The sequence below is a fragment of the Chrysemys picta genome, chromosome 3 (genome assembly GCF_011386835.1).
Source record: "Chrysemys picta bellii isolate R12L10 chromosome 3, ASM1138683v2, whole genome shotgun sequence".
Taxonomy (NCBI): domain Eukaryota; kingdom Metazoa; phylum Chordata; order Testudines; family Emydidae; genus Chrysemys; species Chrysemys picta.
In genome coordinates this window covers 129,674,684-129,688,375 of record NC_088793.1, presented here as the reverse complement: position 1 = coordinate 129,688,375, position 13,692 = coordinate 129,674,684, and the positions used below count along the sequence as shown (strand labels likewise).

At 41.3% G+C, this 13,692-nt stretch overlaps 1 protein-coding gene across 1 annotated transcript in view; it reads left to right on the top strand.

Moving 5' to 3' along the window:
• Nucleotides 1-7,613: 7,613 nt before the first annotated feature.
• Nucleotides 7,614-13,692, top strand: part of CAPN9 (calpain 9) — a 45,128-nt gene continuing 39,049 nt past the window's right edge. Inside the window, exon 1 of the mRNA XM_065588987.1 lies at nucleotides 7,614-8,052. Within this exon, the coding sequence (XP_065445059.1) occupies nucleotides 7,840-8,052 (213 nt within the window). The 5' untranslated portion in view covers nucleotides 7,614-7,839. The remainder of the gene's footprint in view (nucleotides 8,053-13,692) is intronic.

Genomic DNA, 13,692 nt, shown 5'->3' with positions numbered 1-13,692 from the left:
TTTCAGTGGCACTCACACTGTCTGGGTCCTGGACACTGGTCCGGGGGGCTCTGCATTTTAATTTAATTTTAAATGAAGCTTCTTAAACATTTTAAAAACCTTATTTACTTTACATACAACAATAGTTTAGTTATATATTATAGACTTATAGAAAGAGACCTTCTAAAAAACGTTAAAATGTATTATTGGCACGTGAAACCTTAAATCAGAGTGAATAAATGAAGTCTCGGCACAGCACTTCTGAAAGGCTGCCGACCCCTGCACTAGACCATGTGGCTTCCTTGTCAGCGTTGCTCAGGGGAAGGGAAGGAAATACACCACCTGAGTGGCAGTGCCTGTAGAGTGTTATACCTTGGGAGAGCCTGGAGGAGAACACTGTACAGTGAGACTTGCTGCACTGGCGTTGCCTGGTGCAAGGGAGGCAATGCAGCCCCACCCCAACGCTTTCCATCTGAGCAAACTAGCAATATAAGCTCTGTCAACTTATTTAATTATTGCATCACAGGCAAGAGTGGGGGAAGAGACTTGACTATCGCTGGCAGGGACGTAATGTTGTATGCCTTGGGATTTAAATTCCTGCAGTCCCTGGAAGCAAATACCCAAATCTCTTTAACTTTCCAAGGTGAAAAATTAAGTTCCATGCAAATTTACTGTGTGTGGGGGGTCTTTCAGATGAGATCTTTAAAACCAAATCTGGTCCACTTTGCAGGGATGTTAAAAAAAAATCATTGCATTTTTGTTTGTTTTTGCCCTAAGACAAAATGTCCCCCTCTCCTCATCACTGGGCAGTATTCCGGGCACTGGCTGGCTGCTACCTTCCATCCCAGAATGGCTGCAATTTAACAGTGCTATAGGTATATAGTTGGTAAAATGCATTAGAGTCAAATGTGCTAGATACATGTACATTGGTTGTACTTAAAAGTTTCCCACATTTTGAAAGAGTCTACCAATTTGAGAGAGGTTCCCCATTCACCAGTAAAAAAGTTTGAGAACCACTGATATAGAGAGAGTGAGCTATTACCATTAATAATGTGTATATGTATTTCAAAATGAAGGAATAGAAGGAATACTGTGAAGCTGGACTTAGGTACATTTGGTTAACAGTAGGTGAGGGCTGTGCACAGACTATTTATGACAGGTTTCAGAGTAGCAGCCGTGTTAGTCTGTATCTGCAAAAAGAACAGGAGTACTTGTGGCACCTTAGAGACTAACAAATTTATTAGAGCATAAGCTTTCGTGGACTACAGCCCACTTCTTCGGATGCATACAGAGTGGAATAAATATTGAGGAGATATATATACACACATACAGAGAGCATAAACAGGTGGGAGTTGTCTTACCAACTCTGAGAGGCCAATTAAGTAAGAGGAAAAAAAACTTTTGAAGTGATAATCAAGATAGCCCAGTACAGACAGTTTGATAAGAAGTGTGAGAATACTTACAAGGGGAGATAGATTCAATGTTTGTAATGGCTCAGCCATTCCCAGTCCTTATTCAATCCTTTGTTGATTGTGTCTAGTTTGCATTTAGACTATTTATGATAGAGCATACAATTTTTATTTTACTGAGACAATATATCTTAGTGGCCTGGCTGTTTTTCTGGTTCTTTATCAGGTCCTTTATTAACATACTGGTAGAGCTCTGTGTCTAACTGTATCCACTATGTGATCTTATTCTGTGTGACGGTAGCTCTGCCTCAGAAGATTAGGGACCTTCTGTGGCAGAAGACAACGTGTCTGCCAATGACTTGCTAGCTACAATCCTGTCAGCATAGGCTCACGGTGAACGCTACTCTGCATAGGAGTAGAAATGCCTGTGTGTAACTATTTGCTGGTCTAAGGTTTGAAGTAATTGAAAATTCATACCACAGAAAAGAGTGTATCAGGTCCATCTTAGAACTACACTGCCTATTTTCTTAGCCAATTCTGCCCCCTTGTGAAGCTATACAGCTAGATCTTTGATAATCTGTAATGCATAATGTATGTGTGTTGTGCGTACTACACTGTATATAATGTTTGGTAGCTGTGGCTATTAAATAATCACTGGGGACAGTGTGATTCCTTTACCTTATTAAGTCTATAATTTTTTAAACAAAAGCAGACAAAGCTTTAGATATTAGCTATATCTACTATTGTTTTACAGGAAGTAAAACTATAACTTGTCCATTTTCTGTATTTCGGAGGGAAAAAGCATAACAGTCGTTTTGAAAATTAGAATTTCATGTTCTTCAATTTTTTACTGGATACTTTAACAAATATTTATTGTGCTGCAGTTTGGGAACCATTTTCATTCTGTTTCAAATCTTTTAATGTAAAGAATCAAAGACATGAAACAAAATGTTACCTTACATCAGGATTGTTGTATAGTGGAAAATTTTATCCAAGGGATAAAGCTAAGGAAGAATAAATTTGGCCTAGAGTATTCTTAGTGGGAAAGGTATTAAGAAAGTCCCAGAGTCCTCTCTGTTCCCTGTCAGGACTTTGAAGGACCCAATAATGAAAGTCTAAGAAAACTATTGTAGTACTAAAATTCTGCATGAAATGTATTGTACTTATTAGGACTGATAACTGCTTCTAAGGAGAATAAACTGTGCTCAAACTGACAATCTACAGCTTTTTAAATTAAGGATTTTTGGTGACAATATAAATCATTAAAGCACAGGAGCGGTTTGTATGTAAATATTACATATAAAACTGCATTAGACAGATGTTATTTATGTTGCAAATTCAAGCACTTGCAAGTTATGGAATGCCTGAGTTACAGGTGCCTGTGCAACCTTAATTCTGTCTCCTTATGCAGCCTTCCTGTACATTGACTGAGGCAAGGGTCCTGTCAAAAATAAGTAGGTTCCCTTGTAAATAAAGACTGTACTATAATGCTTACGCACAAGAGGATAGAAGTAATGTTCATGTTTAGTTATTATTTTGTCAGGCTACTAATGTTTCCTGAGCAACGCAAATGAGAAGAAAATGGTGATTTTTTCAAGCGCTTGTATCTCGGCAAAATGAATGAATTTCGTGGAACCCCCCCCCCCCCGAATAATTTTCAAGGCCCTGCTGCAAACAATGAAGGTGGAAAAGCATCTCAAACAAGGTCTCAAGACTCTTTTATAATGGGAAGTGTGAAGCAAGGCAACCTAAATATAGAGGACAGTACCAGCTCCCCCTATAATGAAGTACCGGTACTTAAAACACAGGCTTTGTCTTCCGTGACAAACAAGGTGTGGTTTTTTACCACAGGATAACTAACATGTGTTAGCTATCTCCATGTAAAATCCTAGTGGAGAGAAAACACTAGTTTTACTGTGAGGTCGACTTAGCGAGATTAACAGCAGGCAAGGGGCATATGTTGACCTCGCCCATCTATGTCACAGGAAAAACGACACACTTGTCTTCACTAGGGTTTTGCAGCAAGAGAGCTAACATGCATTAGTTATCCCACAGAACAAACACATTTTTGGCTATGAAGATAGCCACAGAGAGTTGGAGTAAAGGTTATTATTATTTGTTTGTATTACCATAGTGCTTAGGAACCCTAGTCCTGAACCAGGGCCCCATTATGCTAGGTCCTGTGCAGACAAAGACCAATTGTGTACTGTACTGTACAGATACTGACAAAACATTTTAGATTGAAACGTCTTTTATTTGATGTTTGGACAGTGCCGGCCACGATGGGTCTCAACATGGCTGCAACCATTTATCACTACCCCAATATAACTGTTTAATAATAATAATGAGCACTAATTGGGCTTCCTTAGTAAACTAGAATTTTGGTACCTATTGTTTTTAATGCATTTTTTTATTGGCTTGAGGGATTTTCACCCTTGATCTTCAAAACCTTTTTTTCTCACTGTTCTTCAGACCGAATAGTAAATCTGAAACATTCTGAGCACATTTGGCTAGAGTATAGCAAGTGACATCTAGACAGACAGGGTGGTCCAGTGGATAGGGCATAGGAGAGCCAACCCAGCCACGGACTCATTGTGTGTACTTGATCACTTAACCTGTCTGAGCCTCAGTGTTCACCCCTCTGTAAACTGGAGAAAATAATGCTAACCCACCTATGCAAAGTACTTTATGATCAACAGCGAAAGTGTACTAAGTGTTATATTAGGACTCTGTGCCAAACAAAACTTTCTCAACAAAAACTCCATGCTGGGAATGATTTCAGCTGGCTTGAATGGTCATTAAACCCCAAAACATGACCCTGATTTGGGAAAGATTTGCTGCAGCTTGTGATCCTTTCAGTGAACTTGACCCAAGGTATGAGTGAGGTTGGACAGAGTTTAACAGAGTTGGGCCCAGTCGAGCAACTTTGAGCCAAGCGGTGGCAACCATAAGAAACTTTGTGATTTAATGACTGTGATTGGAGCATTTGAACTTAAACCTCAATGTGAAACTCTGATGTAAACTACCAATATAAACTGAGACTAGAGTTTTAATATAGTAAAAATAAAGGTGTCTTGTATCATTTAAAAAAAAACTCAGAGAGGGGAAGGAAAGAAACAGATATTGAGCTTCATCAGCATATGGATGGTATTTAAACAATTAAATGTTTAATTGTATCCTTACAGACACAAGGAAAATGATAAAATATTCTGGACAAAAACCAGCGGTGAGCCTCAAAACACTGCCTACTCGCAGTGTTAGTGGGATTAGGATAAATTCATATAACCTGAAACAATCCTTTAGAGAGGGATGAATCATGTTGAGTTGAGCTTATGTGGAGGACAGCCAATGATCAGGAGTCCTACAAAATCAGGCAGGTCAAAGGCTGTGGCTAAACCCAACAAAATTAAAAATGACGACAGACCAAGAGATTTAACAACGGAAGGGTTATTAAAGACCTTAATCAGGTCTGTTTCATTGGAGTGACCCGCTTTAAACCCAGAATGGTAAGAATAAGCCAGGTCTGGATAGCAGAGAAATGGTATAAATATGACTAAGAAAAACACACTCAACAAGTTTACTGAACAAGGAAGAGATTTGGTGCCATGTGATTGCCAGAGGGAAGGGAGACAGATCCATGTGATCACCAGCATCTAGGAAACAATCTCTATTAGCCTGTGGCCCACACTGTGAAAAAGCATAAGAACCCTGGCTGTTGGCAACATAAAACTGTTTGCAAGGTATCTTATGAAGAGATGTTTAATGGTGCCTGGAGGAAAAGAAGAACAAGAATTCAGCCCTAGCATGAATTGCGAGCCTTTACATCACTCATGTCACCATGCTGTGCCCTTGAAGAGTACGTCTGGACATGTAGCTCCTATTAAGATATTTACACCCCACAGAAATGAATTACAAAATCAAAGACTTTTCAGTGGCCTGCAGGAAGTGAGTTTATCTCAATCAGTGTCCACATCACAGCTGGCAGCACCTTAGGGCCTTTCCTGCCAGGCTTAGCGGAGACCAAGGACTGAATTGTCTTCTCACACTCCTGGAGTAGACAGTTCTGATCTTGAGGTTTTAAGTGGGACACTGTGGAGGAGTGTGCACTGCTGCTACCCATGTTGTACCTGTTCTGTGGACGTTGGTATTCCCAGCTATCCCAAGCACTACCTTTACTTCCCTTTAAATGTCACCATCTGTCCGTTCACATGGTCACATTTAGCTATGAACAGACTGACATCACTCTGCCTCTCGCAGCATGTCTTCGCTCTGAGAGTTCGAAGGAAGGCCACAATGCTAAAAACCAGTGCTCTCTTGCTCAAGAGAGGAATAAGAAGATGAAAGGCCTTTTGCTTCTAACTCTCCAGTTTAAATCCAGCCCAGCGGTGTGCAAAAGCTGTTAGCAAGTTACATGAAATGGGTTGTTACTCTCAGTCCAGATGTGAGTATCACAATAATCATCACTGTAATCCGCATCCTTGTTGTTAGTTTCACCAGCCTGCCTGGAAGTGAATGGATTTAATTGCCCACTTAGCCATACAGGGGGGATGGTTCCTTCAGATCAGGAATCTTCAGCATTGTCAATCTGGCACCCATCATGAGCATGAAGTTCACAAAATCATTTCATAGTTTTCTTGCACTCCACTAACCTGATGTGCAAGCTTGGGCAATTCATTTCCCCTCTCTGTGCCTCTGTTCCTCTCACCTCCTGTGTCTGTCCTGTCTGGTTAGACTGTAAGCTCTTTAGAACAAGGGTTATCTCTTACAATGTGTTTCTGCAGAGCTGAGCACAGTGGGGCCCTGAGCTCAGTTGGGGTATCTAGGCAGTCATAGCAATAATACAATTCTGGGAGGTAAATAAGGAAATGCGCACTCTGAAAGTGAAGGGTTTGCTTCCCACATTGTTATGGAAAAGAACAGAACAGAAAAGAATTCATTCTGATTCACCTAATTTATTTCCATAAATCGTATCTTAGCAGGAAGATTGACTGAGCTGGCAGAGCACCAATTAAAACGGAAGAAAAGCTAGCAGTGTTTGTATGTCAAGGCAGTATTTTGTAATACATTAACTATATTTTTTGTCAAGTAGTCTGCATCTTCAACCTTTGCAGGCATGGAAGAACGTCCATTCCAACTTTGGCTTTGAAATAATATTTTTTATTTTTATTTCTTCACAGCACTCAGTGTGCTAGGCACTTTGCAGATCAGATAGATGGACAAACTCTCCAGCGTGAAGATTCTACAATCTAATGGACATGCTGTGATAGGTGAAAGCTACAAACAAAAGTTCATGAAATAGAAGGATGGGTAGACAAGGGTCACAAAAATAGGTTTGCATAGTTAGGTAGCTGTTATATACACATCTTGCTCCAAAACATGGTCTACAATGTATACAAATCTTCCTCCCCACAACCCACTAAAATTTCCTTTCAGGGCAAAGTGCCCCCTTCCCTACCTCACATTTGCCCCCTCTGTCCAGTGCCCATCTTCCCTCACATTCAAACCCCACACACATACCTTCCCGCACCACCCAGCCATGCTGCATCCGCACTCCACACGACACCTTGGGCAATTCATCCTGTGAGTATTCCACACACACCCCTCATCATCCCTCCCTCATTTTGATGTCACGCTCAGTGCTGAAGGTTCCTGGGCCTATGGGCAGTTCCCATCCTTGTCCTGCCCCATGGAGTACATAGCAGGAAGGAGACCCCCTTGTTCCACTTAGTCTGTGAGGAAGTCTGGAGTTCCTTCTGGTTCTGCTGTTATATGAAGGAGGATTGGGGCTTTGGGGGCCTCCTTGCGGAGGTTATCTCAGGTGACCTTTGGTCAGGGATAGGGAGTGGCGAAAGGAACCTAACTGGTGAGAGCCCATAATTAGGTAACTCTCTATCAGGAGCTGTGAGAGATTTTCATGCACAGTGGCATTTCTCAAAGTTATTCAGCCAGCAAAGAAAATAGTTCCACACCCTGGCCATATCATTTAGAGCATAAAAGAGTTGGTTCGAGGTGTTCACATGCTTGCTGTCTCTTCCTGGGTGCAGCAGGTTTACATCACATGAACAAAATAGAGTTATCTCTTAACTCTTGTTTGTGGTTCCTGAGGTAGTATACCAGAAGGTGCACGCCAAGCAGCTGGAACTCCTAAAAAGGGCAAATAGTGCTTTTCTGTTTGCTCTCAGGGCGTTCCTTTCTATTGTTGTTTCAGGTGGCCAGGGAGGTCTCCCTGTCATTCAAACAGGTGCAAAAGAGGAGGTGCTTGGGCACATTTTTCACTTCCCTGCAGCTCACAGGCTCCTTTCATTCTTTCTTGTAGAAGGCATCTTGTTCCTTTTCTCTTTTGCTTGTTTGGTGGATGCTAGAGTTTTTCTCTCCTCCCTTCCCTTGACCCTCACCTCCCATTTATCTCTGTGATCACTGGAGCTTTTGATACTGAACGTGGGGCAGAACAATGCCTTACACATACCGGGACTCGAGACCGCGGTCTCCCCCTCTACCTCAGAGTGCTCGTGCCACACACTCCTCTGGCCAGACATATGAGGAGCTGAAGCGCCAGTGCCAGCAGAAGGGGACGCTATTTGAGGACTGTGACTTCCCAGCCAATATCTCCTCTCTCTTCTACAGTGAGAAGCCACCCATCCCCTTTGTATGGAAAAGGCCTGGGGTGAGTATGACACTGCTTAGAGGTTGTTCCCACTTTTGCTATGTGTCATGTATATATTTCCATCTCTCCTGCCAAGAGTCAGATGACACTGGACTTCTTAATGAACAATCAACCAAAACAAAAAGGAACATAATAGGGGCAGAGCCCCATACGTATGGAACTTTATAGACAAATAAGAGACATGGCCCTGTCGAAGTCAATGGGAGTCTGCCTTTGCCCTCAGTGGGGCTAGGATTTCACCCATAGTCTCTGTATGAATCAGGATCTGCTCATGTGGAATAAGAGAGAGAATCTTGACCTGGTCTGTGTGTGGAGAGAGATAGAGGTACACGTATAGATGGATAGATAAATACAGGTGTAAATTAGATCTCTTGTAGCTTTACATATATGCAATATACATGTGCATGCTGTATGTCTGTCTTATTTTTGGTCTGACCCTCTGGTGATTTTTACAGCAGTGTAACTCCATTGTATTCAATCGAATTATTCCTGGTTTGTGTCTGTGTAAGCCAGAGTGAACTGAGTCCATGATTTTTAGTAAATTTGTAAGGGCCATATTGTCCATCCCACGTAAGGGCTGTGGTAGGTCATATCCACAGCAGATTGAATGTTGTTGAGTTCAGTGGGACTACTCACATGTTTAAAGTTAAGCACCTGCCTTAATCTTTGCAGAATTGGGCTTAATGTAAGACAAGCTGCATAAGTATGTAGCAAATGATTGGAGGGGCATGAGAAAAATGATGGTAACAGTAATCAAATAATACCATTCACTAACAATGTGCACAATGTGGTGGTTCTGAAACATTTTTTTAAATGACATTTAAAAATTCCATATCAAACCATAACTCCTGTAACCCCTTCCCACCACCTTTACCCTGTTTGAAAACCGGATTTATTCACTTTAGAATTTTGCATTTAGTTAATTTGTTCTTTGGTGCCGCCTTCTGTAGTCTATATAGTAGCCTGCTGCATAGTAGTCCATATAGACTACCTCCAACAAGCCCGCTGCCTAGCATTATTCCCAGACAAATGCTATGTTAAGATAGAGCTAAGGTTTAGAGTACATATGAGTCATTTAAAGTAAAATACATTCTAGGTACGTTATAAGGATCCAAAAACCTACTATTATAAACCAACAGAGGGTCCTGTGGCACCTTTGAGACTAACAGAAGTACTGGGAGCATAAGCTTTCGTGGGTAAGAACCTCACTTCTTCAGATGCAAGCATCTGAAGTCTTGCATCTGAAGAAGTGAGGTTCTTACCCACGAAAGCTTATGCTCCCAGTACTTCTGTTAGTCTCAAAGGTGCCACAGGACCCTCTGTTGCTTTTTACAGATTCAGACTAACACGGCTACCCCTCTGTTATAAACCAGGAAATCCACAGTTAAGGTTAAATTTAAAAGAAATTCAAACATGTTAAGGTCTGGAAATGCAGTTGGGCCACTCAAGCAACCTTAGCTCTGCCCTGTCTGTCACACACTCTTCAGTCACTTAAAACTGGCTGAAATCTGGTGCATGGGTTACATTTGAAATATTTGTTAAGGGTTAATGCTCATCTTTTCCTGCCATTCTTCACAACTGAAAGTTTCTCCTTCAACAGGAACTTTAACTCAGCCAGGTAAGGACACCGTGAAGGGGGGGGGAAATGGAAAAATAAAAACAAGTTTGTCTTTAAAAAATGATTTAATCCAAGCTGCAGCCACAAGCACTAAAATGCCTTGATCCTAATCCTACAGGTGTGGCATGGTGTCATGACAGTGCAGAGTTAAGACTTCTGTCTTTCAGCTAGGAAGAAAAATGGAGGGGAATGCCCATTGATCGTAAAAAATATTCAAGTGAAGCCTATGCACAAAATTTCAGTGAGTTTTAATTATATGGGACATTTGAAGAGCCTGTGTTACTGTGTTACTGAGATTTTAACGGCAAAACAAAGGTCTGCCAGCAGGTGCTATATTTCTCAAAAGACCCATTCTTAGTTAATTATAGTTCCTAAACTAATAAACAGATTTACTGGTAAATTCTCAGAAAATTCATTTTGTATCCAAAGTGTATGTGCTGTAATTATGGGAAGGATGCTCTCTAGTTTTCATACATAACAAAGAGGCTGAATCCCTGCTTTAAGTGGAAAAATTCAACCTTATCTATGGAATTGCTACAGACACTTCTCACATCAGGTCCTACTCCCCAGGCTGCCTAACCTGCATGGGACTGAGGTCACCTGGGTGCTGTCTCTACTGCTGTCCCAGGGATGGGGTGGCTCCCTGCAGGTGTTAGGTGTGAGAGGGCATGAAGTCCATTGACTCCATCCAGTTGTGGAACATATACTCTGAAGATAAGCTATAAATTTGAATATGTGGCCATAGTAAGATGATATGGCTATGTGATGCTTACATACTGTATCTGGTACCAAATGCAAATATTTGTGAATCTAGATCAGCAAAAGCCCTGTTTACCTTTCCCGCTGAATCACACAGTGACTATCAAGTAGTCAATAATGTTTTTTTTCTACCAGGGGTCTATTAATATCAGAATTGTTCCAAGTCATTATTTGTAGCAATGGACAGTGGTCTGTCTTCAGCCTCTCTTCCAGATCCAGCCATCACTAGTTTTTGCAAGCTAAATTTGGAAGAATTTCAAGCCAAATAAGTGACTTGATGGGATGTGCCTTTAGGCTGTGATTTCTGCCATGTGAAAGTGTGTGTGTGTGTGTGTGTGTGTGTGTGTGTGTGTGTGTGTGCAGTGTAGCAAGAAAAGCAGCTAACAGGAGGGGGTAAGAAAGTTGAAGTTACAGCAGCCCACGCACTACTTTAAGTTTCACCTTCTTCTGGCTCCTCAGCATGTAAATCAAGCCATTTTAGTCTCCCTTTCATATCAGTAAGGGGGAGTAATGGAGGCTAAGTGTCAGGGAGTTTGTGTATGCAGTGTAGTTGTAGCCGTGTTGATCCCAGGATATTAGAGAGAAAAGGCGTGAGTGGTAATAATATCTTTTATTGGACCCAACGTAGAAGTTGGTCCAATAAAAGATATTACCACACCCATCTTGTCTCTCTCTGTTTGCATAAGGGAGACTGACTAATGCTGCCTCTCACCTCATCTGCCAAATTAACCTGGCATTTTTAAAACTTAAAGAAATAATCATCTGTGGAATTTAAATAAAACTCAAATATCATTATTAGAAGTCAGATAATAAAGCCTCTGTATAGTAGTTTGTGTAAAGAATATTAAAATAAATGAGATAACTGATTGCCAGCTCTCAGATTTGCACCCCAAAATAGCTTTATCTCCTTTATTCAGTATAAGAAAGACTTCCTAATTTATCAAAGGTATGTGTGTGTGTATACACAGTATAGGCCGGCTGGTGTACATTCGCATAACCTCACTGAAGTCAATGGAGCACTGTTGATTTACAAAAGCTGAGGATCTGGCCCTGTATGCCAAATGCTATAAGATAATAAAAGCTATTTAGCAATACTATCCTGATTTCTCTTTCTTATTTGAAAAGAAAACCTTTAAAACTATATCTTCCAATAGATACTTTTTTATTAATGTTGGAGAACATGTGACCCCTTCCTCATTTTTTTCCTCTTGGCATGATCCACCTCTCTTTTCTCTATACCCTCGTGTATGATTTAGATTGTTAGTGGCTAGCCCAGTATAAATATCACATATTCTGTAATAATTACACTGCCTGGGAATGTGTTTTCCCCATCGCTTGCCAATGCAAATGCATTTGTGGTGTAGAAATGGACTTGAACCAAAACTCTCCCTATCTGAACAACCCCCACCAACCTCCAGATCTGGAGCTGAATGTTGCAGTCAGTTTGGGGCAGAGGTGAAATTGCTTTACACCAGTTCAGACTCCCTCAGACCGGCATACACACACACACACACACACACACACACACACACACACACTCTCAGTATGGAAGGGAGACCAAATTAATGTAATTTACCCTCTCTTGAGCCAGAAGAAACTGTAAATTAAAGTAGTGTTTGGACTACGGTAAGTATCACTTTCTTTCATCTCTTTGGTATGTAAGTTAGATCTACTTAGGGAATGTCAACATGGGGAAAATTGACCTGAATAGCTACTGCAGAACAAGCCATTCCACAATAGCTATTCCAGTCAGATTCCCATGTATGTAGCATATTCTGTAGTGTTATATAATGTCAATTCCCAGATTTTGGCTTGGTGTTGGACTGCAATCATATCACATAGTAAGGCATTGCCATGTACCTGTATCTGCATTCCATTAGTAAGAAAAATGAAGGTGTGTCTTGAAACTGCGTCTTGAAACTGCATGAAAAAACAGGTTCAGTAAAAGTTCAGTACCTCAAGTACCTTAGTGGATGGATTGTTCAGGGTTCTTTGTAAACCTGAAGCCTCAGTTGATAGTAATCTGCTCCAGATTTCTAGTTGCCTTTAATTAATACACTAAATATTAGCAGCTTTATTGAACGGATCTAGCTTGGCTAGAGGTCTACGGAGAATTTATAGGACCTGATTCTCCTGTCAATTACTTCAACGTGAATCAATAGTGGTTCCACTCAAGTCAATCAAGATACACAAGAGTTAAACTTGCCCATAGTGTCCCATCATGTCCTGTCCCAGCAGGTACTTGGTATTCTGTATTCTTCAGGGGTGGTCTCTGCTTTCTTGGTTCCAAAAAAAAGCAGAATACAGAGTGGAGGTTGGGATCTCTCCAGGGCAGTATAGACTACAAGACACGATGCGGATTTTAAAGAGGCAAATCTGATGTACATTATGGAGGGCAGGGACCAATGAAGGCAGACTCCCAGCCATGTACTAATTTGATGCAAACAAGGCTCGAATACTGGGCATTTTAAATTATCCACAGCCAAGCTTTATGGACCTGATCAACAGCCCACTGAAGTCAATGAAAGATCCCTATTGACTTCAGAGGACTATGGGTCAGGTTCATGAAGTCCAGGAGTCCCGCACAAGATTCTAACCACATAACCACAGGCTCTGCACTGAGAGTTTAAATGTTCCCTTAGGTCCAAGCCCAGTCAGCACAAGAAGCTGAGTCAATGCCTCATCTACTGGAATCTCCTCCATCTCCCAGCCACCCCTGGTTTCAGAGAACAACCACCACACACCAGTGAATTTAAACTCTGGTTTTCCCACTCAGGAATTTAATTTAACTTTTGCTCCCAGGATAAACAGGATACAACAGACTCTATATGTGTTTTATGGGGAAAACTCTTTCTGTCTCTCCTTTTATGGTCCATGTGCATTCCATGTTTGGTTTGTAAATAGACTTTTGTTCCATAATTATTGAATATGCAGTCAGGTTTATAGCCAAATCAGCAAATTTGCCATGGACCGCTGTGATATTCTCCTTCCTGCATCATAGAATACTATTGCACCCAACAGTGGAACTCCCCTCTGTGGAGGACAGGGGGCTTTGTGCAAACTCTGCTGATGGGAGTCTCTGGGAGTCATTACATCAGTGGATTGCCTGCCTGCCCTGGTCATTGTCCCTTTTTCAGCCAATACCTCCCACTTCGGGGGCTGAGTTGGGCTCCTTATGACCTTCCATCTCCCCTTTGTAAATGAAGCTGCCGCTACTTTGAACCACTTCAACTTGCCTCTGACCTAGCCCTTGCACCACCATT